At 46.5% G+C, this 24,671-nt stretch overlaps 1 protein-coding gene across 2 annotated transcripts; it reads right to left on the bottom strand.

Annotated features, from left to right (window-relative positions):
• On the bottom strand, positions 1–24,057 carry zyx (zyxin). 2 transcript variants are annotated; one of them, XM_086155728.1, is made up of 10 exons: positions 23,860–24,057; positions 13,449–13,688; positions 12,605–12,867; positions 10,204–10,299; positions 8,096–8,656; positions 7,616–7,757; positions 7,112–7,281; positions 5,911–6,089; positions 1,636–1,756; positions 1–1,546 (listed from the first exon to the last, which is right to left on the bottom strand). In XM_086155728.1, exons 2-10 carry the CDS (start codon positions 13,669–13,671, stop codon positions 1,433–1,435), a joined length of 1,869 nt encoding a protein of 622 aa, XP_086011854.1. In that variant the 5' UTR covers positions 13,672–13,688; positions 23,860–24,057; the 3' UTR covers positions 1–1,432. The 2 variants fall into 2 exon arrangements, with proteins under 2 accessions (XP_086011854.1, XP_086011855.1); XM_086155729.1 differs by lacking the exon at positions 23,860–24,057 and adding an exon at positions 23,189–23,294.
• Positions 24,058–24,671: the final 614 nt, after the last annotated feature.

The raw sequence follows: 24,671 nt of genomic DNA, 5'->3' as shown, positions 1-24,671 counted from the left end.
TTTTGTTTGGTCGGTAGCACTTTATTATTTTTTTAATTTTTTTATTACAGTCGAAGAGGAGCGGGGCTAAATAAACATACATTCACACAATAACAGGATTTTCTCTTAATATAATTCTTTTAAAAACCACAAGGTGAGAGGAGGAGAAGGAGGAGCATCATCACGCTAGATGACCAAGGCATCGCTTCAGAAACGTAGAAAGACAGGCGCGTACAGGAAGAGGCAAGTCACATGCTGGGTCACCAGTCACTCGGGCTCATTTCGGGAGGGGGGGGGCGTCGCCATGGTGATAACCACCGTTCAAGTCAGGCGGAGGGAGTGAGGGATGCTGGTTTTTGATTGACAGCTCAGGGCTCAGACGGAAGGAGAAACTTTCCCGTCAAATCCACAGGTTCCACGGCGAGAAAAGGCTCGCTTTTTTTTTTTTTTCTTTCTCCGTGCTGCCACAATTCTTTTAAAGACTCTCTTTGAAGTTTTCTTTTTTTCTTTTTCTTTTTTTTTGTTCATTTTCTTTCATCTGAAACTGAAAGATTATCAAGTTAGGAGCGGGAGAGGGGAAGGGTCGATTTGATGTGCAAATTAGCAGAAATACTGGTCCCTAAAATAAATGTGGAATTGTCAAAAACCCAACCCGCCAAAAAAAAAAAAAAAAAAAAAAAAAAAAGAAAAAGTCCTGACTTTTACTCTTAAAAAGTCTTGTTGCCCTGGAAACCCGGTGTTCCGATCATTCCTTGACAAAGGAGATTCTGTGCGGGCGAATCTGCTCGCCTGTTTGTTCGGACTTTGTGCACTGGAAAAAAGAAAAGGCACCTGAAACCATTAACACTGTTAAAAACCATCTGCTGAATGGGAGGGGTGTGCTTCGTCAATTTGTGTGATTTTATTTGAGAATTGTGCTTTTATTTTGTTTATTTTGAAGAATTTACAGTACTGGATTGTTGCTTTATTTTTATTTATTAATACCGAGGTCGTGGGTTTCGATGCCATTCCGGGAGATTTAAATAATCCTGTTCTTTCCGGCTACTATTACAGTCATTTTCTCGAAAGCTATCAGATGATATTACGTAAAAAAAAAAAAATAAAAAAATAAAAAAAGGTGCATTTTTAGAATTCAGATTCCGGGGCGACCACCTGTGCAGGGGGGGTAGACGGAGGAAAAGGCAGCTGTACTCTTTTTTTTTTTTAATCACTGGCTGAACTTGATCTTGTGCAAGAGATGCTGAACATCAGGAGCGTAAACAAACCGTTGGCACGACAACCTGCACAAAGGGCGGGGCTTGGGACACTAAAAACAGGGGGGGGGTGGAGGGGTGCAGAACATTACCTCTGCACCTCCTCTAACAGAGGGGGGCGTCGCACGCAAGAAGAAGGCAAGATGTTGGTCGGGGGGTGTGTGTGGCAAAGCGGGTGCGAGGGGAGGAGGGGTTGGGGATCAGTGGGCGGACTGCTTGGCCCGCTGGGTGTGGCACTTCATGCAGAGGATCCGCCCGTCCAGGGGGTAGCAGCCATTCTCGTCCGCCTCGATGGACAGAGGGCGAGCGCAGTCCTGAGCGACGACAGGAGAACAGGGGGGTGAACCTCGTCTTCATCGTCATTGGGAGAAAATTTGAATTTCAGGCGGAAGCGGCTCCGTACCTCGCAGCGGTAACACTTGAGGTGGAAGTTCTTGTCGAGGGCAACCACCCTGACCGTCTCCTCGCTGCCCGGCGCTGGGATGATGGGCTCGTTACAGCTCACGCACAGCGGGGAGAAGCGCCTGCAACACATCAGCAATAACTTACTTACAAAGATATATATACACTGCTCAAAAAAATAAAGGGAACACTTAAAAAACACATTCTAGATCTAAATGAATGAAATATTCTTTTGAAATACTTTGCTCTTTACACAGTTGAATGTGCTGACAACAAAATCACACAAAAATGATCAATGGAAATCAATTGTATCAACCCATGGAGGTCTGTTTAGGAATCACACTCAAAATTAAAGTGTAATGTCCTTAAATGATGTAATGTCCTTAAAACAAGTCAAAATGAATCTGTGTTGCTTCCTGAGTGGACACTATGATTTCACAGAAATGACTTGGAGTTACATTGTGTTGTTCAAGTGTTCCCTTTATTTTTTTGAGCAGTATATATATATATATATATATATATATTTATATAAACACAGTAGAACCTGAGTTTACAAACTGAATTCCTTCTTTGACTTTATTCGTAAACTAAATCAATGTTTCCCATTGAAATGAAGTTTCAGACCTCATTGATCTGTTCTCCCGCCCCAGAAAGACAAACCACACTGATAAATATACAGAAAGGAATTAAAGATAACCTTAATTATTGTTTAGTATCTGGTGTTCTTTCTCAGGGCGACACTGTCTGGTGTTCTCCGAGCCAGCCTTGGAGGGGTCACGGGCCAGTGTTTCCCTGAGCCGGTCCCAAGCCCGGATAAATGCAGAGTAAAACTTTTGCCAAAACCAGGCATGCGAATCAATCATAATAACCAGATCAAACCGGATCATAATAAAATTCACCCGCAGGAACGCATCACGTGACGCCGAAGGAATGTCCAATTCCAACTTCCACTGACACCCCCCGCGCGTAATCGATCACGCACCCTGCGGCTTTGTCCGGGGCGAGGCCCCCTACCCAAAGTACCCAAATTCGTTGTGTGTGTAAAACAAGTCCTTATTAGGAAGTAAACCCGACCGTTGAGGTGATGGTAAAAACTTCCTCGCCAGAACTTCCTCACCCGCACATCCGCTGGATGCGTCTCAGCGGATGTCCAGAGAGGGTGAATGATCCTCTCGGGGTGACATTCATTCTGGCCCGCGATATCTCTTAAGTGTATTTCTTGACTTTGAATAAACCATTCTTGCTTGACCAGTTCCTGACCATTGTGATGTTTTTCCCTGAATGAAATCTGAACACACCAGGACAACAAAATCCGGGAGCCAAAAAAAAACCCGACAATCGGTCTAGGCCCAGGATAACGAAAACCGCCATTGGTACCGATGACCTACAGGGAACCAATGGAAACTGGGCTACTGTAGGTCAAAGAAGGAGAGGAGGAAGGTGTGTTCAGAGGCAGAGAGAGAAGAGGAAAGGTGAGAATCTGGGACTGAGAGTAGGGAATTTGAATATTGGGACTATCACGGGAAAAGGTAGAGAGTTGCAGAGAAGGACAAGGGATATACTGTGTGTCGAGAAGACCTGTGGTAATTGGAGCAGACTTCAATGCACATGTTGGTGAAGGCAATAGAGGGGATGAAGAAGTGATGGGCAGATTTGGTATACAGGATAGGAATGCAAAGGGACAAATGGTGGTAGATTTTGCAAAAAGGATGGAAATGGCTGTAGTGAACAGTTTTTTTCAAGAAAAGACAGGAGCATAGGGTAACTTATAAGAGCAGAGGTAGGAGCACCCAGGAAGACTACATCTTGTATAGACGAGGTAACCTGAAAGAGATCAGTGACTGCAAAGTAGTTGTAGGTGAGAGTGTAGCCAGACAGCATAGGATGGTGGTATGTAGGATGACTGGTGACAAGGAAGATTAAGAGGACAAAGGCAGAGCAGAGGACAAATTGGTGGAAGCCGAAGAGGGAGGAGTGTTGTATGGTTTTCAGGGACAAGTTGAGAAAGGTTCTGGGTGGTCAGGGAGAGCTTCCAGATGATTGGAGAGTACCAGCTGGTGTTATGAGGGAGACAGGTAGGACAGTACTTGGTGTGTCATCTGGAAGGAAGGTAGATAAGGAGACTGGGTGGTGGAATGAGGAAGTGCAGGAGTATATACGAGAAAGCGGTTAGCAAAGAAGTAGTGGGATACTGAGAGGACTGAAGAGAACAGACTGCAGTTCAGGGAGATACAACGTAAGGTAAAGATAGAGGTAGCAAAGGCAAAACAAAGGGTGTACGAGGACGTTTATGCTCGGCTGGACAGAAATGAGGGAGAGAACGAGCTATACAGGGTGTCAAAACTGAGAAATAACAATGGAAATGATGTACAACAGTGCCGGGTGATTAAGGATAGAGAGGAAAATGTATTGACAGATGGTAGAAGAGTAATGGGAAGATGGAAAGAGTACTTTGAAGAGCAGATGAATGTGGAAAATGAAAGAGAGGCAAGGGTAGAAGAGGTGACTATCGTAGACACTACAAAGTAGCAGAGTGAAGTGAGGAAAGCATTGAAGAGGATGAAGAGTGGTAAGGCAGTGGGTCCTGATGATATACCTGTGGAGGTGTGGAAGTGTCTAGGAGAGGCAGCGGTAGAGTTTCTGACTAGATTATTCAACAGGATCTTAGAGAGTGAGAAAGTGCCTGAAGAACAGAGACGACGTGTGATGGTGCTCATTTTTAAGAATAAGGGGTAAGTGCAGAATTACAGCAACTATAGAGGGATGAAATTGATGAGTTACGGGAATGAATAGTCAGCATTTGTGAACAGCGGTATGGCTTCATGCCTAGAAAGAGTCCTACAGATGCAGTATTTGCTTTGAGAATGCTAATAGGGAAGTACAGAGAAGGCCAGAGGGAGCTGCATTGAGTGCCAAGATAGTGGCTCTGGTATTGTATTAGGAAATCTGGAGTGGCAGAGAAGTGTGTTATACTGGTGCAGGACATGTATGCTAGCTTTAAGACAGTGGTGTGGTGTGCTGTAGGTGTAACAGGGAAGTTCAAGGTGGAGGTGGGACTCCACCAGGGATCAGCTCTGAGCCCCTTCTTGTTTGCAGGAGTGATGGGCAGGCTGATGGATGAGGTTAGACAATCATGGAGCATGAGGTTTGCGGATGACATTGTGATCTGTAGTGAGAGCAGAGAACAGGTTGCGGAAAATCTAGAGAGGTAGAGGTATGCGCTGGAAAGGCGAGGAATGAAAGTTAGTCGCAGCAAGACAGAGTATATGTGTGTGAATGAGAGGAATTCGGTCGGAATGGTGAGGCTACAGGGTGTGGAGATCAAGAAGTTGGAGGATTTCAGGTACTTGGGGTCAACAGTCCAGAGCAATGGACAGTGTGGAAAAAAGGTGAAGAGACTGATTCAAACAGGTTCGGATGGCTAGAGAAAAGTGTCAGGGGTACAATGTGATAGAAAACTATCAGCCAGAATGAAAGAAAAGGAGTATATGACAGTGGTGATACCAGCGATGCTGTATGGCCTAGAAACAGTTACAATGACCAAAAGACAGGAGGCCGAGCTAGACGTCGCAGAGATGAAGATGTTGAGGTTATCTTTGGGCGTGAGCAGGATGGATAGGATCAGGAATGAGTCTATCAGAGGGAGAGCTCATTTTAGATGTTTTGGAGAGAAGGTCAGAGAAGCCAGACTGAGATGGTTTCGGTGATGATAGTGAATTTATTGGTAGACAGATGCTGGAATTGGAATTGCCAGGCAGGAGGTCTTGAGGAAGACCAAGGCGAAGATTTATGGACGTAGTGGAGAAAGGATATGAAGGTGGTTGGTGTGCGAGAGGCGGATACAGAGAATAGGGTAAGATGGAAGGAAATCTTAAGAGTCTTACTGGAGTTGCAGCACTCCTGTCATCTTGGCCGTTAACTAGAAGCTAGTAATCTGAGCTGTTTTAGATCAATCTTTGCCAAGTCTTTGACTTCAACAATACCGAACGTCTTCTTTACAGTGATGTAACAATCAACAACCAATAGAGGAGCCCTCAGAAAAAACAGAAACAGGAAACCTGGTCGACAAACAATCATAAGAGCGGTAATGGTGGCAGAGACGTTATTCGTTGGCGGTGCGGATAAACGGGAAAGGACATCCCGATCAGTATGGAACGTCCAGAAAGATGAGCGGACGGTGGAGTTGAGGACAGAACAGCCCGGCTCACCCGTTTGCTGCAAACTCAAAACTTGCCGTGTATGAGGAAGGCGTGTAAATACTGCCTGGAGTGCCTACCTGTGGTAGTCCTGCACACAGTAGGGGTTGTTGTTGTCGTCGGTGATGAAGGGCGCCCCCTCCAGGACACAGGAGCAGGTGCTGCACCGGAAGCAGTGGGCGTGGAAGCACTGGCCCACCGCCTTCAGGACGCGGTCGGTGATGCGCTCGCCACACCGGGAGCAGACGGCAAGGGAGTTCTTGGGGAGGCGGGCAGGAAGGAAACAAAATAAATCAATAGCTGTGATGAAAATGACCTCTGAGAAACATCACTGGGCGGTGAGAGAAACGCAGCTAATGTTTTTGTTGGGTTTTCGTGGGAAAAAAAAATGTTTTTGTGATTTGTCAAATATTTTTGGTTCTTCTGTGGTATTAAAAAAAAAAAAAAAAGAAATTCAGGACTGGAAAAATAACCACAAATCTTACAGACTGTTTTGATTTTTTTTTTCTTAAAAAAAACAAGGCTCGCCGTCCTGATTGATGACAAAACTCTGGCGCGCTTCAACCACGCAGCGAGAAGGTCCCTGTTTGGATACCGACAGAGGGGCCTTTCTGTGTGGAATCTCCGTATTGGACAACATGTCTGCACAGGTTTCCTCCGGGTTCCTCCCATGGGCCAAAATGATAGTGAATGGTGAAATGTCTCTATGTGAGTCAACTTATCAATATATGTAAAATGAAGGCGTGAATGGCTGTAGGTCTCTATATGAGACGGTGAATGGCTGTGTCTCTATTTGACAAGTAAATGAGAGGGTGATTGGTTGTTTCTATATGACGTGAATTAGAGGGTGAACGGTTGTCTCGATCGCCAATCCCAGCTGGGAATTTCCTGAGTGGAGGATAAGCGACATAGATGATGAACGAATGGATGAAATTGACCAAATTCTTTAACTCAGTATCTATGCAACTTCGAGGGTAGCGCAGAACGAATCCCGGCCTGTCGCTGGGGTAAGAGGCGGGGTTTAACCTGGATAGGTCGCCTGTCAATCACATTAAGAGACATCCAATCGTTCACAACTACGGGACAATAGAAGAGTCTTCAATGAACCGAGGCCGACTGTTTTTTGGACTGCGAGACGACGGGGTATCCTGGATCACAAATATTTGACTGATGGGAATATTGCGTGTATATACGCACACAAATGGACATTTTTTATTTTAAGGTTCATCAAGTCAGACCCCCCCCCCCCCCCCCCCCCCATGGTAAGCAGCCTCTCCTCACCATGTAACAGTCCTCACACTGGGGCGAGCCATCCCTGTCGTAGAACTGCATGCCCTGCAGGGGGCGCTGGCAGCTCATGCAGCAGAAGCAGTTGGAGTGGAAGAGCTTGTCCATAGCCCTGACGGCCGGCTGGGTCCGGGATAGAGCCTCACCGCATTTCCCGCAAACCTCTGATGGAGGGGCAGCGGGGGATCGGGAACCGGTGACATATCACATTTATGAATACATTAATGCCTTTTCTGGAGTAAAACAATAATGTGGGATTTCCTCGTTACTTTGTCTGTCATAAATTATTATTAATGGAATAATTAAATTGGCTTTAAATTGAGAATTAAAAAGGAGTTACGATGTGTAATGAAGAAAACACCAAATATTGTACTGTGTAACCACATCATTCACATTAACATCTAAACCTTTATTAGAGAAAATACAAATATTCTTCACTTGTCAGGCTGGCTGCTTGTTTGCATTATAAGTAGTGTTCGTGTGTGTGTGTGTGTGTACCTGTAGGAGGGGAGGTGATGATGGGTGCATTTGTGTCCATGTCCTTGATAAAGTCTTTGGTCATCCTCTCAAGCTCCTCCACTTCCCTCATGTTCAAGGGAACGCCTCCGCCTGGGATCGAGACTGGGCCGGGAGGCGAGGGCTAAATACACACGCAAACACACACACACACCCACAATGCATTATTTCCATACATTAGCACTTTTTGTAGCACCTCTTTGCTATTTCTTAGCTTGTGTTAGCATTATTAACTTGTGATAATCAATAAACTTGCATGCGTTTAAGCATGTTTTCACAGGCACTGAATTCTATTAGCCTCGGTTAGCCTGACTGTAGCATGCTTTGGCATTTAATTAGCTTGGTTATTTTAGCATTCAGTTTAAATTGAGCTAGACTGTATTTAGCTTGTGATTAGTCGTCGTTAGCTTTATGTTCTTCGGGGGAAGTGTGTCTTCAGGTTTGCAGGGGGATACAACGTACCGTGGACGCAGGGGGTGTTTTCATTGGCTGATGGAATGAAGACGGCGGTGGCGCCGCGGTCTTGGCCTGGGGGGGAGCCACGGCAGCAGTGGGGGGCTGGTTTGCATTGAACTGATTGGCAAAGGGTGAAGTCTTGACATGATTGAAGGCTGGAGGCGCCGCAGTGGCGTTGTTTGCAGGGGGGTTGGGAGGAGCTGCGGGAGGCGGGGGGAAAGAGCTGACCGACGGCGAAGAGATGGGTTTGGGCGCGGCGTTTGCGGCGGGTGGGATCTGGTTCAGGTTCTGGTTGATCTTCTGTGCCAGGGAGGATGAGGATGTCTTGAGGCCGGACTTTGGCGCCACGGCAGGGGGCCTTACGAATTGCTGGGTGGTGGCGGCGTTTGGTGCCGAGCCGTGATGTGCCTGTCGGTTCGTCCTGGCTTTAAGTTCTTCAGCCCAGGGCGCCGGTGGGGGTCGGTCCCCCATCTCGGGTGGGGGGAGGAAGGACAGAGCCGGTTTGGGGGCCGTCGGGGGGGGGCCCGAGGGCCTGGGGGCCGGCGCGGCAGGATATTGACTCGGTTGCTGTGGGTAAACAATCAGCACAACAACAGTCAGCAGGGAGATAACCGTATCAGATGATCACATGAAAACTTCTTAGATCACTAATCTATCAATCTCGACCTGATCAGTGTGTGTTTACATCCACAGCGGGATAACTTGATAATTATTTGGGTGCAAATCCTGACAATCTTGACTGATTGATTCAGTATCTACACCTCTTATCCTTTTTACAGGGAACAGTACGTCTGCTCCGATCTATCATCGAAGCTAATGCTAATGCTACGGAGTCAATCCATTGCTGCTGGAGTGGAAATACAGTACTAGCCTTACAAAAGCATTGAATTTGTTCCGTGCCCTAGCTCGTAACTCAATTTCCTTGCTTATCAAATTAAAAAATCCCCATCAAAAAGTATTGAAACACTATTAATCCATTCCAGCGCTCCCCAGTTTTGTTATGCGTTTGAAAGAAAAAATTACTTTTATAATATCAAATAATATAAAAAAAAAAAAAAACAACAACAAAAAAACCCCCACAACATAATAAAAGAGAACGTAAAGAAATAAACTGGTTTCATTTAAAACCAGACTGGGCGAGGATACTGGCGGGAGTGGAAGTGGTTTACGGAGCTTTTCCATTTTATGCTCTATCGTTTAATTTAACCAACTGGCTACACACTTAATGCTACAATGTACTGCTAAATGTAATTTGCACACTATGCTACACTTTATCACTAAACGACTTCAGCAACAGAGTGAACGGTGCTCGTCTTTTTAAACTATCAAATCAATTCAGAGTGGCTTTGAACGATTCTTCCGATGCCTCATTTGTTGACGTCCTGGCTGTCTGCTGCACAAAATCCCTGCGAGTGTATCCTATCCTCTAGCATCACTTCGCGGACAAGTTGCACACCTTGCTCATGTTTTCCCTTTAATTTTCACCGTGCCGCCGGTTGGTGCGTCTGAAAGTTTTTTATACAACACTTCACCGATGGCGGCGACCACCTCAAACGTCAAACGCTGATCTCAGCTTTTCACGCAAAGCAATTGCTCATATCTCGAAAATCTCCTGAGTTGATGCGCTTGAAGTAAAGACTCCGCTGTAGTCCGGGCATACACGTCTCGCCCTTGATGAGGTAATTCCATTCAAATAAGCACTGGAACAGCTCCATGTGTTTTATCAGCAGTGCTTCGTCTTTCTGACATTTATTTTTGCAGTTCTGAGCAAACATTACCCCCCTTCCCCTCTCTCCCCTGTCCCCGTTGCTGGATAAGGAGCCTCTCCTTATTTGGGCGTCTTGCCGGGCTCTCTTGGCAGTGCATCCTGGCACCGCCGCTCTCCCCGGGCCGCCTGGCCTTTTTCCCCCCCGACGCGCCTGCTGTCACCTGACCTGAAGGAGGTCAACTGGCATTTTTCCAGCCTGTTCCTACTGACCGTCTTTTTTTGTGGTCGTTATCCTGTGCGCCCCCTCCTCCCCTGGACTCCAACCGGTCTTCCCTGATAATATCCTGTGTTTGTTACGGTGAAGCCCCCCCCCCCCCCCCCGCTCCTCCAAAAACCCCCAACGTACCTTAGGGTTAAAAGGTCCCCTGGTCTCCATTTCTGACAGGAGGTTGGTCAGGGAGTCCAGCTGCTTGTCGAAGCTGGTCTGCTTCGCCATCGGCCTCTGGCGGCGGGGAAGAAGCGGAAAGACAACATTGAGTCGCAGCGTCCCCAAACGACCCACTCGACTTATGATGTTGATGACAATTATGAATACGAGCCGAGGGTGTTGAAGATGACTGTATTTTGCGTATATTTAAATCATGTAAACCCAGGCCTCGTAACCAAAACCCATAGAGGCAAAGTGTTTGCGGTTTCCAGGGCAACCGAACGTGTTTTCACGGAAACTGTGTCTTCCTCTTGTGGTTTTGCGACACTTCCTCAGAAAAAAAAGGTTTCCGGTCTTTTTTTGAAGGGGCACAGTGAAGCATGGCTCATGAAAGCATGGAGCTCGACAGCTGTGACTTTCGCAGTGCGGAAAAAAAAGAAAAGAAATGCTGCGCATTGTTGTGCAATTAAGGCTGTTACGTTTCTAAGAACCGGAATAATCCGGGAATCAACCGCTTGTTTCGCTTCGGCTAATTGCGAAAATACAGCTCAGAACGACAGGGTCTTAATCCAAGATGGGTTCCCAATCAAATCTAAAACTATTGCTTACTTTGATCTATTTGACTTCCTTTTTTTGCTTTTTTGCAGGAGAGGGCTGGGGTTCTCACGGTTAGCCCTCGGTAAACGACTATTCGCCAAAATCGAATGAAGCCCCTTTCAATAAACATGCTGCTGCGTCTAGAGCGCAGCGGCCGTAAAATCCTGTTAAAAGCACGGGACTAGACAACAGCTAACGCAATTAAAAGGGGACTTTCCTATAAAGTCTGCGTTTCTTAGAGACGCTCCAAGAGCTCCTCTGAGCTCCCACAATCAGTTGTCCTCCAGCTTCCTGGCCGATTGGAAGGGGGAACAGTTTGCTCAATTCCGAAAAAAAAGGAAGAGCGGAATCAACAGTCATCCTGCCGAGAAGAGTTCTGGGTGGAGCTTCCTCATCAAACAAGAGGGCAAGACCTTTTTTTTTTTTACATTTAAGTAAAATACAGGAAGTGCTCCGTGAATCCATGGCATCTCATGGTTCTGTGGCCATCTCCCATAAATTCATTAGGAAAGTCTTCAATTATTCCAAGGCTTGGTGTTTCTGACATTAAAACCAATCCATTGCCATCCAGCACTGTCGCTGTACGAGTAAGACAGCTTTGTTTACATTCAATGACTTTAATTTCTTTTGCTTGTTTTTTTTTTTCCCCCGGACATTTTTTGCCCTTCATTATGGCATTCAGGTCTTTCTTTAATTTTTTTTTTCTCCACGGTACAGCGTTTTTATGTCCAGAGCGTTCAACTGCTCTGCTTGGAGTCTCTGGAATTCATTACCACCCCAACTCAGAAACATCCATTCATTTCAACCATTTCAAATCACAACTCAAAACACATTAGTTTAAAGCAGCCTATTCCCTAACTTTTATTTTATGGTTCCTTTTAAATCTGTATGTTGTTTACATGTATATGTCTGTACGGTGAACTCACTCTAGGCCATACAGCATCGGCGGTATCACCACTGTCTTGCACACCTTTCCTTTCATTCTGGCTGATAGTCTTCTATCACATAGTAACCCTGACACTTTTCTCCACCCATTCCAACCTGCTTGAACCCGTCTCTTTACTTCTTTTGCACACTCTCCATTGCTCTGGACTGTTGACCCAGGGTACCTGAAATCCTCCAGCTTCTTGATCTCCACTCCCTATAGCCTCACACTTCCACCCGAGTTCCTCTCATTCACACACACATATACTCTGTCTTGTCCTCCACCTCTCTAGATTTTCCTCAACCTGTTCTCTGCTCTCACTGCAGATCACAATGTCGTCTGCAAACAATAAGAATATATTTGTGTATTACTATTAAATTGTGATTTTACCACTGGTTTAGCGTAGGTGAGTGACATTTGTACTTATGTGCTGTGTGTATGTTCTGATTTAAAGTGGAAATTGCGTTAGCTCGCGCCGTGGGTACCATGGAGGACCTGTATATAGAGAACACCTCTGTCTGCGGTTGTATACATTTTACAGCAAATACAGGTAGGACTGCGGTTCCATCTCATATGTAAAAATCTTACAAATTGGAGGACCTGTGATTTTATTTTGGTGTTTCCATTTGCATTACCATTTACCACCAAGGGCCCTTATGCTTTAATTGTCTGTTTTTGTTAAGCCCCGCAGCAAATGAGCGGATCAGCTGCCAATTGCTAATTTGTAGGCAAGATCCTAGGCACCCCAAAAAAAAAATGAAGACTTTTCATTTATAGTTGCACTCAAATTACAGCATAAACACACACTTTCATGCACGTGATTGGATCATGCACACAGTGAAGTTGGTTGCGGCTCACCTGTGGGCTCCCAATGGCGCCGGGGATGCTGGTGCCGGTGGCGGGGACGGGCGGGGGTGGTGGGGGAGGAGGGGCGGCGGGGCAGATGGGCACGCAGGCGTCGTCCTCAGGGGGCGCGGGGAGCGGCAGGTCATCGGCAACCGGAGGCGGAGCGGGGAAGGAGGGGGGCGGGGCGTCGCAGCCAACGGGGGAGATGTGGCATTCGGGGGGCGGGGCCGGGAGGTCGTCGTCCAGCGGGGGAGGTGGGGGAGGGGGTGGGAAGTCTGGCAGAAATAAGGGTCAGGGCGATTTGGTTAGAAGCAGCGGCACAAAACGACTTTGGCGACGATCGGCAAACAAAAGGAAGGATTTAAAAAAAAAACACCTGACTGCATGGGGAACCAAGAAATCAATACTGTTGATTAAAATGTTACAGCTGACTTTGTTGATGTTGTGTCGATACATGAACCTTCAGTATGGGTTTTTGCACAAATTGCAAAGAATAGTCTGATGAAAATGTCTGACATTTTCTGTCCGATTCCCGCCTTTAGAAAGTTCCAGTAATTGTCCGCAGGTATTTTTTCTTCCCAGTCAATACTCTCTACTTTTATTAAAAACTAACTAAGAGCACCCGATTGGCTATGGGTGAACCTCAGGGAAGAAGTCCCGGTCCGCTTGTTTTCCTCCAATGTGTCCTTTACATCAAAAGTAAATATCAAAATATAAAAGCTATAAGTTGGCTCTATAGCTTTCAGAGACATATATCTCAATCTTATGATGACACTTGAATATTTACTCAATTCACACACACACACAGAGAAAGGGAGAGGTGGCAAAGGATGGCAAAAAAAGAAAATACACATACCGTCACAGAGCGAGGGGGGAGGCGGCGGCAGATCCCCCACGCGCCCGATCACGCCGGTCCCAACAGGCGTGGGTGATGGAGCTGAGGGCGGGGTCTGGCTCTTTGGCCGCGGCGGCGCCACAGAGGCGAACTTCTTTGGCTGGTTGTAGAAGGATGGTGTGGTGACTTTGAAATTCAGGGACGACGTCACCATGAAGGGCTTGCTGCTGCCGGAGTCCTCCATCTTGAATTTGTGTTTACCTGTGGGTGAACCAGAAAGCCGTTTATGTTGCATTAGTTTGTGTTTTGGCTACTGTTATGTAATGCAGATTTTGTCAAACACAATGTATTAGGAATGTGTTTGCACTTCTCATACATTCATTCCTTATTTTGAATGGGGGGGGGGTGTTTGTTTTACATTGCCATGGTTACCTGAAACCTTAACAGAGGTCACTTCTAACTCACAATTCTAATAGCAAATGCGTTACACACATTTAAGTATGCCGTTAGCTTGCATCACGTGGGTCGGCCATGTGACTTGTGGACTGTGGCTGCTTACGGAGGACCAATGGGCCGGCAACTTGACATTGAATCAGTCAAGGAGGCACAGCCTCTTCCCCCTTTAAAACCTCCTTTATCAGCTGATGTGAGTTGAAAGGCCCCGCATTCCTGTGGCGGCGTTCGCCTGTCGGATCTTCAGCACGGGTTTGAATTAGCTGTGACATGTCAGCCTGTCACACTTCCAACACAGATTAATTGCAACCAGGTGTTTCTGCAAAGATAAACCCAAAAAAAAAAAAAAAAAAGAAAAAGAAGCTCAAATATTTTTCCGACCGGACCTTCCCAGAGAAATACAGGGAGGGAGCTCTCGTGAGGCTCCGTTGCGATGACAGACGCACTCCCGGCGTGCCAAATCTAAACACAACAGCGGCAGGAATGAAGGCCGTGGCAAGCCAGACACATCGGATTGGGGATAGTAAAAGCCGATACTGGCCAGTAGAAAGTACGCAGCACTGTTTTCTTGAAATTTGGAGGAAAAAAATTACACAACTTCATGCGGCATGACCAAAACACTTGTGGGGTTCATGAACATTGTCCATTAAGCTGAGCACAGATTCACGCTGTGATGGATTCAAAAGCTGGCCCGGAATTTGACGCCCTAAAATCCTATCAGTCATTCGTCGCTTATGGATGTAAAAATTCGGAAGAACTGTCCAGCTCGAGTTCAGTTACAGGAACTAGCCTCCTCTGAGGGAACTTGTTTAGCTTTGCATTGCATAAACACTGAGGAACCACGGTTGGATGGCACCTGCGACGTGCACCTTAAGCGGCAACACTCAAATACAAATGGCCGCAACGAAGGGGAAGACGACACACTGACGATATGGAGGGCGATGAAGTTGCCACAGGATTCCTGCAATGCATGGAGGGAATCCCACTGTCTGCTAAATCTGCATATATTTTGGCCAAAATGTTGATGTCCCTTAGTGAGCCCTGGAAACCCTTCTTCTGGTAGCGGGCAAGAGGACGACCTTAGATCTCTTTGTTAGTTCACTTCTCTCTAGTTCTGTCTATTTTATAGCGAGAAAATGTGACCACAGGAGTTTTTAAAAACGACATGCTGCAAGTTGTACCTGGACATTGGCAGGGCTACTATGTTCCACCAATCAACACGCCTCAATGTCACAAAGTCCTATAGGATAACAACCAAGGGGGGGGGGGGGGGGGGGGGGGGGCTGAGATGGTTCTAGAAACTGAGATCCATGGAGAAAAAGTGGAGCACCTTAAAAGGTTCTGTGAACTTCAAAATGTACCAAGCTGGCTATTGGTATATTCTGCTTGAGGGTCCCTCGAGCAGCCAACCCAAGGTGCCCAAAAAGTGGGCTTTAGAAGTCGCCTGTCAACATTCACACTGTCAGATTGCGGGAGGAGATGGGGAACTTGGAGGACCCATCGCAAAGGGGACCTTTTCTTGCCATGGGAGTCGTAAAACTGCTACGACACGTTTCCCCGCTCTCTTCCTTTTCACCTCATTACAACATTCTTTGTACCGCGGTGTGTAAACCATTAAAGATTCCTGCTGAGATGTTGAGGGTGCCTGCTACTTGGTGTGGAAACCCCAGATAACCGTCTCCTTTTTAGACACTTGGGTTTGATCACTTTGAACTCCACTCCTCGTGCATTCTTTTCGGCAAGGTTGTTGGCGATACTTGTTGCCATGGCAACGTGAAACATTACTCTGAAAGGCAGACATTTTCTACGGGGTTATGTAAACCTGCAGGGGTGTCACGACTCCCTCCAGCTCTGCTAGTTCTCCACAGCAAGGTAAGGAAGAAATGTCTAGAGCCTAACTCGCGGGGAAACGTAAACATATTCCCGAAACCTTCTCGAGGTAGCTTGTTGACCTTTTGAAGACACCCAGGCACTCTAAAAGTGCATGTTTCGCAACGTGAAGACCGGCAATCATATAGTAAAGAGGATTCTAGATGAACCAACAACCACTGGTCCAACAGCATCACATCAAACATCAAGGCCCTGACCCTGAGGTCTAAGAGGGAGGCGTAAAAGTCTTCGGTTCACAGTGACCCCTGAATTCAACGTGGTCTGTTGCCTTGACGACCCCGTGTGAGGTGCGTCAGACCGAGCTTAAATACCCCCCCCCCCGTCACATTGCTCGCAAAAACAAATGTGACCCCACATTTTCCGCGAAGACCAACGACCCGCATCATCGCTTTCAATCAATGGAACGGTTGTTCTTGTTGAACCCCCCCAAACCACATCCACCAATGGGACAGTCCAGTTCTGGCGATAGTAATCTTTAGATAATTATTTAACTATGCTTAAGACATTTATTTCAATGATCGGGGTCTAATTTTTCCAATTCCACTTCGATGTCACATGATGTTTTGGCCAGTTTTTTTTTTTTTCTTCATTAGAACCTGAGATTTTTGTCTGAGGACAGATCAGATACTACAAAAAAATGAAGGACTTTAAGATAACCACTGAGGTTCCTCCACTAACATTGAAATTCCATTCCAATGATGAAACGTGACGTCAATTTCGTCCTAAGATAGCAGCAAAACGCTGTAGATAAAGGATGAAACTGTTGTATTTTCAAAAAATAAGGAAACGCTTTTTCAAATTGCTAAGAAAATCACCTGCCTGACAGATCCGGAAAAATCTTAGACCAAACTGAGATGCTACAAACAGGTCAGATCAACTATGGTGCGTCATGTTTCTTGTTGCTTTAGCGACTGCGAAAATCCCCTGAACGCAACATTTCGAAACAAATTTAAGAGAGAAGTGAAATTAATCTGTAAATTTTTTTGTATGTATATACCGTAATTTCCAGACTATTGAGCGCACCTCAATATAAGCCGCACCAGCTAGCCGATCGCTAGCTCGGGCACTAAAACCGTCAAAGTTGTCTTCTTCGGTGTCGCAGTTGGACAGACTCAGAATTTCTTGGTCATTTCATCGCCCCCCCCCCAAAAAAGTCCATATATCAGCCACAGTGATGTTTACGTGAAAAAAGTCGCGGCTTATCATCCGGAAATTACGGTAATTCTTAAAAACTGGAGCTGACGCCAGAGTTCCTTTGAATGGGAAGGAATTTGAGAGCTACAGAACTCGATTTTCCAGTGGCCAAAGGCTTTTGTGAAAATCAGGTTTTAGATGTGGGCCTCTCTCTCCGAGGGCGGTGTGTCAGTGAGGGGAAGTGAATTATACATATTACATTAGTTATCATCAGGACATCTGCTAGTTGAGGCCGGTGTGCATGTGATCCGGGTTTAAGAGCTGGTCCAGGAATGTTTAAAACGTCATGTTAAAACAGCGGCGCTTGGCATACACTGGCTCGTTTTATCTGCCGTCGACGGCGTGCGGCTAAGAGAACGCGAGGGTTCAGGAGAGGTCTGGGTTTGATGAGGCTTCAGTGACGTCGCGCAGGCGGAGATGTGTGACAGAAGGAGCTCTGAACAGACTAAACAAGGGCGTTCTTTGCAAGACACTGAACTGACGGATCTCAGGAAACACAGGTGTTACAGCTCCGGAGGGCTTCCAGTCCATGAGGAAACCATCGCACTTAAATTTCAGCTTTCCGATCAACTCATCTTTCTGTTTTGGTCTTCTGTCACATTGCTTCTTCACATTCATTACAAATGGGGAAATATCCAAACTTCTCAACAGAGTGAAGACACGGTGTTAGCATTAGCATTAGCTACCTGAAACAGTAAGGCTACTCCAGATGGAATGAGATGTACTGATGTAGCAATCATTCTATATGCCGACGACTTGATGTTGTCAGTATCCAATGATGAAAAATAGCTCCGCGCAAGCAGATCTTAAAATTTTTCTAAAAATATGAATGCGGTAGAAGTGAAGGATCTTAGGTTACTGCACAAATGTTTGTCGCCTTAAGCCAGCTGCGCTTTCCTCATGTTTCAAGAAATGGTTTTTCCACAGAGACAAAACAAAAACAAATGAGCATCGACAGCTTCTAAAAGATTTCTAGAAAATAAATTGAAAATGTGTCCAAGAGCAGGTACAACTCAAGAAAAAAAATAAATTAATTACACAGAATGCGATGCTATTGGGATGTGGATTGTGGTGCCAGAATTATTCATCTTACGGACATACATTCACGGCTCACTCAGCGGAGTTTTATTGTTCAACTTTGGACCTCGTTTGCCCAGAAGAACAATTCCATGCAACCACTGCACGAACTGCCTAACCTCGACGAGGATGAAGAGTAACCGGGCGCTTCCCTCGTCTCACGAAAACCGTGGCCTGAATCAATACGGAGATCGAAGAGGGACTTTTTTTTGTCGGGTTGACGGATGTTTTGCAGCTAAAGGGGAAGTTCTGAAACAACAGGCGAGGGAACAGGTGTTAATCAGGATCCTAGCAGATCATCAAGAACCTGGAGGAGAGAATGGGGAACAGCACTTCAACTCCAAATCCCGACAGGTCTCTGAATTATTCATCCCTATCAATTAAATCTGATGGTCGGGTTCCATCTGTTCCCGGACAGAGTGACATCATCTCCAACACCCCCGCTGAAAAGAAAAAAGCAACCCTCGACCCGACCTGCAGGGAAACCGGACCCCCGAGATGAAAACCTCGGCTCCACTCGAGGAACGCAATGACATCACCGTCTCTGCTTTTGGTTTTTTTTGTTCCCCTCCATAAAAGACACTCTGCGTGTACAGGCTGGAGTAAAGACCCAAAGAAGAAAAAAACAATTTGATGTTTTTCTGTTATTTAATTCTAAATGAGCTGCTGAACTGAAAAGTTTTGCCTTCCACGGGAGAGGAGCGACGGACAAAGGCACTTACGAAAACATTAGGTAACCTGCAACTGTGAGTAATGCAAACCCATCGGTGCTCTTGACGCGGAACAAAAGGTGGAATTAGGTGATATCTTGCTCAGTTTTTCATATTTTCTCGGTCAAAAATATGACCAAATTCTTTCGTGTTATATCCGAACACACTGTCAGAATATCACACCTCAAAATGACCCCATCGGAACATGACGTGAGGGGCCGGGCTCTCGGGGGTGGAGGGGAATCTGGCACTAAAACTTCATGACGCCTGCGTTCTTTGTTTTTTTTCTCCTGCCGTTTTTGTTTCCCTCCATAAAAGAGCCGGCAGGTCACCCACTCATTTCACTCGCATGGACAAAAGACCCGGTTCCATCCAGAGACGAGCCAGGTTCTTTGCTCGTGTTAGTCCCTTTCAAGGAACCTTTTGCAGTTCCTTGAACCTTTTCAGGACCTACGCTGAGGATCTCATGTCCTGAACCTGAACTCAAGAGTCTTTTACATCGGAACTCTTGTGACGCAGGTGCTTGAGCTGAGCGCCAATTTTTTTTTTTTTTTAAACTATCTTGGTCTGCGATTTTTTTTTTTTTTAAACGACAAATGGACATAAGTGGCGAGAAATGGAGCCACAAAGAGGTCTGAGTTTTCCTGGCCTGCTATGCAACAGAGGGGTTTCCAAGGCTCGCCAATGAACGTCAACAATTTTGGCCAAAATAAGCACAGTTAGCTGACGTTAGCAAACGGTTCTTTACACAGTGCAGCAGCACAGGGAGAAAAAAAACAACACTTTGAACACGTCTGATAGTCGATGGTTATTATTCCCACCCTGAAGACCATGAATGCTGTGGCGACTTGGCTCCCCATGTTGTCCGGGTCATCTTCCTCTTCCTCCGCTCCCGGCTGTGAGTTAGTGAAACTAAAAAGTTCCCTTGGAGGAGGCGGACCACCGAGAACCGAATTCAAGCTAGACGGTTCTCAGAACTACTCTGTCTGAAAACGTCTCTCAAAATTAAAAGCGGCCTAGGCGTCACAGCATCAGGAGATTCTGTAATAAAATAGGGGGATGAGAACGACTTGCATTCTTTTTAAAATCTGCCCAAGAGCTGAAAAACTGGGATTCAAACCGGGGGGGTGTAATCGATATTAATCCACACTCAATGGAATGCATGGTACTGTGTAATATTGCTGTGGAAACACTGGAAGAGCAGTAACATACAACACATCTTTCCCAATTGAGTGATTTCTTTTTGATTTTTAAGCAATCTATGGGTAATTTTCCTGTCACTGATACTCAAGCTGCAGTCAACACGTACAGTTGTACAGCCACATAAATCCATCCCCATATGAGGACATCTTATTCATCAAACACTGTTTGTCGCTCACAAAAAACTACTTAAGATCCCAAATATCTAATTGTTATTAATAAAATGTGTCATAAAGCTAAGCTGAGATCACAGGACCTTAAAACCATCAGCTATTCCATAAATTACTATTTGGACACTAATATCCCCAACATTGCTTTTCTTTCTTTTAGATGATAATTTTGATCGTAGAATAAGAAAAGGTTGTGAAAAAAATTCACTTCATTTACGTCCCTCCCATCATCGTAAAAAGCTGGCCGGCTTGTATTTCCCTTGGTTTTCCAGGATGCCTAAGACACCCTGATAAATCAGCGACGGGGCGCTGAAATCCGATGTTTTGGAGTTTCCGCGGGCATTTTTTTTTCAGCCCCACTCCATCCCGGCCTCTAAGCCTGTGGTTACGTGCTAACACCCCCACCCCCCTGCCCCCGCCCTCCTCCGGTGGGTTCGGTTTTCAGCCTCGATTTAATGGCTTCCACCTCCCGGTTTCTGACGTTTGACGGCGCCGCTTGCAGAAAATAGAGCCCCAAGGGCGTTGCTTGAACACTGCAACCCCCAACCTTTCGAACCCTTGATGCGCCAGGGCTGCTTTTATGGATACCCGCTTCTGGACCCAGGGGGTTGCGGGGGGGGAACGGGCTGCTTTACGTCCCATATCAGGCCAAGCGGCTAATATAATTAGCCTGGATAGCAGTGGGAGAGTGGTACTAATCAGTGATAATTACTGCTCTGGTAGACGAAAGATGCTACTTATAGCGCAAACTGAACATGTGGCGGTTAACGCTCCATGTGAGCAGAATAAATCGCAAAAAACTATTTCAGTTGCGACCTCTCCCTTGGGGTTCTTCAGAAGAACTAACAGTCACTTCTGAAGGTGCAGGCGATGCCTCATGGTGGGGTTTTCTCTTCACATTCTCAGTTAGGAAAAGCCGTCTGGGCTCGGCAGCGGCCTGTTGCCTTGCGGTTGGAGTTTATAAACCGTCCCGCTGCTTAGTCACCAGGTCGCCAGCAAGTACTGTGGCGTGGTGCCTCATTACTCCCCTTTTCATTATGTCTGCCAGCAATAAAGGAGTGATAAATACATAATTCAATGTGGGTGTTACTGTAGTTTGAGATAGCACCTACTGTAAGTACTCTGGGGACGATCTGAGCTCATCGCAAATGCAGCCAGGTGACTCTGTCTGCAGTTTTACTACAATTGATTGGAGAGTACTTTCATCCCATTACTTTCGCTCTGCAGACATAATAAACATCTCAGTACAAAAAAAGGCATGGTAAGGAATGAGCTCATGTCTCTGGACTTCAATCATTTCTTGTTACAGTTTCACCGCCATCCAAAAGTCTTCCCTGGTTCTGACCGCCTACACCGGGGGGCTGGAGGAGCGGGTGGCGACAAGCGTGTCCGTGAGTCCGAGGTGACCTGAAGCTACCCCATGTCAGGTGACCCAACCGATCCTCTGAGTTGTAGTGTACGGGTACAGGAGTTGTATGGTTCTTTCACCTTTCCATTTTACAGCTTAAATGCATAAAACTCCCAACATTGGGTCAGAGCTGAGGAAGAGTATTAGATGGCGGCGAATTTAGTCCAGGTTCAGCCATAGGATTTATCATTGAGGACCAGGAGTTGGCCCCAAAGTCATGCTATTTACTGGTAAATGCTGTGAGGTAGTTTCAGTGCAGTATTTCACTTCCAAAAAAAGAAAAAAAAAAAAACACGAAAAAAAAAACCGTGTTTCAGATGAAAAACGAAAACCCATCTCACAAGGGAAGTCACTGGACGCGAGCTGCCAACTCTTTGTAACTGCATATCAAACAATAGATATCGGGGATCCCGTCTGGCCGCTCATTATATCGGTTACTCGGGCATTGCTGATCAGACTCCATTGTTCGGATGTAAACATTGCTCCGGGTTTCGGGGGAAAGTGTGTCTGGGCCGTTTGGGGGCTGGGGAAGGACGCCAATGCAGACACAAACAACCCTTTTCAGCCGAGCGTTACAGGTCACCAGACACGCATTGCGCTACAGTGATATCCCCACCACCATCCCCGACCAGGCTGATACTGAACCGACAGTTGGGCTTACCACCCAAAAAACAGCTTTTGGCTATTTGCACCAAAAAATGCAGAGGCCGGAAGGAAGATGGGAGGACCGCAAACGCAGAGGTTTGAAGAACGCAATGATCCAAAATAACTCTGTGTGTCTTAACTTGTCCAGTCTACAATTAGGGAGGATTCTTGGGCGAAAACTGGGTCCTTGTCTATCGAGGGTGCCGGGAGGCCGGCATAACCTGCTACACAGACGTGATTTATCTCCACCTGCAGTGGTCGTTCACCTCTTGAACCGGCGGCGTCTCCTCCCCCCAAACACGACCCTTTGCTGCAGCAGCTTCTGACCTGCATGATCTGATTCGCAGGAGCGTCTTCTGCTTCCCATCCACAACTGCAGGGCAACTCATGGGATCAAAAAACCATGACACCTGGACAGGGGGTCCGTGGTTAGATCATCCGAAAGGTGTGGAAGAGAGTATTTTAACCCAAACTTGCATTGTGAGAGTGGGACGCTGTGCCACCCACCCTTCCAAATGAGAGTGGGAGCAGATGACACATTTCCAGAGTTGGTTGCAGCTTCTGCAGATTTGTCAACATCCTCAATGGGAGGCTTCTGGGGCTCATCTCAGACCACATGGGACAAGAATGTGACGTGACTCAGTCAAGAACGTGACGTATCAGATTACGCGTCAATAATGATCAATTTAAAGAAAAAGGTAAATCGCCCCCGGATCGACAAGATCAGAACAAACCTGGATGATTCATCGAACATAAATATCTTTCTTCTACGGTGGGGCGTGACGATGCGGCTAACGATGCTAATGTCGCGTGACAGCAGCTAACCCCCTCCCTCGTGTCGCTCCAGTAAACATTCGCCGCAGCGTTCCGCCGCTCCCGTCATTGAAGCTAACGCCGGCCCGTCCCGACTCCCTGCCCCACTGCCCGTCCGGGTTGACGAGTAAAAACCCTCCAACACGCGTCTTAAAACATAATGAATAACTGTTGAAATCAAACCCCATAGCGTGGACTCACCTGCTACCGGTGTCGGCGCGCAGCCGCGTTAGGTTAGCCCGAGGACCCGCACGTCTCCTCCTCACCGACGCTAGAGCACCTTGAGAGGCGCTGCTTCTTAGCTCTCGGCGGCGAAGCAGAAGGCTTGACACCGCCCAATTTTTCTGTTCCCCTTTCTTTCCACTCCCCTCCGAATACAGACAAAGCAACGCCCTCTTACTGATAACTAACCTGGCGCGGAGCTACCAACAAGGCAAGAAAAACCTATTTTAAACAGTCAAAAATAATTAGCTTAGAAGCTAGTTAGCTAGCTAGCTTATTAGCCACAAACAACTTTTCTTCTAGCTAGGTGGAAGCCGTCCGTCCCTTAGCGCCTTCCACCAAGCCGGTGAACAGACTTCGGGTTTACCTTTCAAAAAAAAATGGAAAAAAAATATGTATATGTTTAAAAAGCCTTTTGTATTATTTTTCTATCCACTGAGCGGTTTTCAATTTAAGTTGAATTTAAAAAAACTTTGATTAAAAAAAAAAAATTGACAGCTGCATGTCATGAGGGTCCCTGCAGAGGAACCATGGATCAGCTGCTTGATGAAACCCTGAACTCTTTTCCTTATTAGGTAACCTGTGGACTCCTCTCCACCCCAAAAAAAACACTTCCTCCTGATCAAACACATATTAGCAGGTCTACTCACCCTGTTTGTACAGCTGCTGTTTTTGTTTTTATTTATTTTTTGTTGAAGGATCTCAATTTGGTCGATCTCCCCCTCCCCTTTTCTCCACTCTTCTGGTCCGGAGCAAGAAATAAAGTGTACAAGGGTAAACTTCTCCGCTCTCCCTGCAGCTGAACCCTCCCTTCTTGTTCCTCCTCTTCTTCCCTGCCTCTCAACCTGGAAAAAGGAATGACACCATCCTCCCGGACAAGTTCTTTCTCGTTTTCGACTTTTGATTTGGCTGCGTAAACACCACCTCTCTCTCTCTCTCTCTCTCTCTCTCTTTCTCTCTGTAAATTGTCCAGTCAGACCCCTCCTTTTCCTCCTCCCCCCTCTGCTTCTCTTTTTTTCTCTTTTCTCCCTGGATTCTTGCAGCATTCTTCATTCAATGACATCAACCCCATCGCCTCTCCATGTAAGGTCAGAGCGGGCGGTGAAGAGGAGGGGGGTTTTGCTGGGGCCCGAGTCTTGATTAGGTGCAGACACTGAGCACAGGGGTAGGGGTGGGGGGTTGGGGTACCAACATGACGAGGTGTAATGGCTGAAGAATGCGTGCTGCAATGGGGCGGGATTTTTTTTTTCCTTTGCAGTTTTCCACCAAGGCCCGCTTCCCCACGTTCGTTCCCCACAAGGCCACCCCCCCACCCCACCAAATTTTGGAACCAGACGAGCGAGAGCTGCTTCTGTCTGTGCTGTTATGACACCGGATTACAGAGTGAATACATTCCAGCCACTCTTTGTCTAACCCCCCCCCACACACACACACGCACACACGCCGTCGATTCAATACATGC

This window comes from Fistularia commersonii, chromosome 11 (assembly GCF_037954325.1).
Source record: "Fistularia commersonii isolate RoL2024-O1a breed Wild chromosome 11, RoL_Fcom_v1.0, whole genome shotgun sequence".
Taxonomy (NCBI): Eukaryota; Metazoa; Chordata; class Actinopteri; order Syngnathiformes; family Fistulariidae; genus Fistularia; species Fistularia commersonii.
The sequence above is the reverse complement of the archived record's forward strand: the minus strand, read 5'-3'. Positions and strand labels throughout refer to the sequence as shown.

What these genes read in the sequence shown, in the direction of transcription:
- zyx (XM_086155728.1), bottom strand. Translation starts at nt 13,671, where the DNA reads ATGGAGGACTCCGGCAGCAGCAAGCCCTTCATGGTGACGTCGTCCCTG. An exon ending in TCCCCCCTCGCTCTGTGACG is followed by an intron (nt 12,868 to 13,448) that starts GTATGTGTATTT and finishes TATTTCTGCCAG; the next exon opens with ACTTCCCACCCCCTCCCCCA. An exon ending in TGTGTGCAGGACTACCACAG is followed by an intron (nt 1,757 to 5,910) that starts GTAGGCACTCCA and finishes GATGTGTTGCAG; the next exon opens with GCGCTTCTCCCCGCTGTGCG.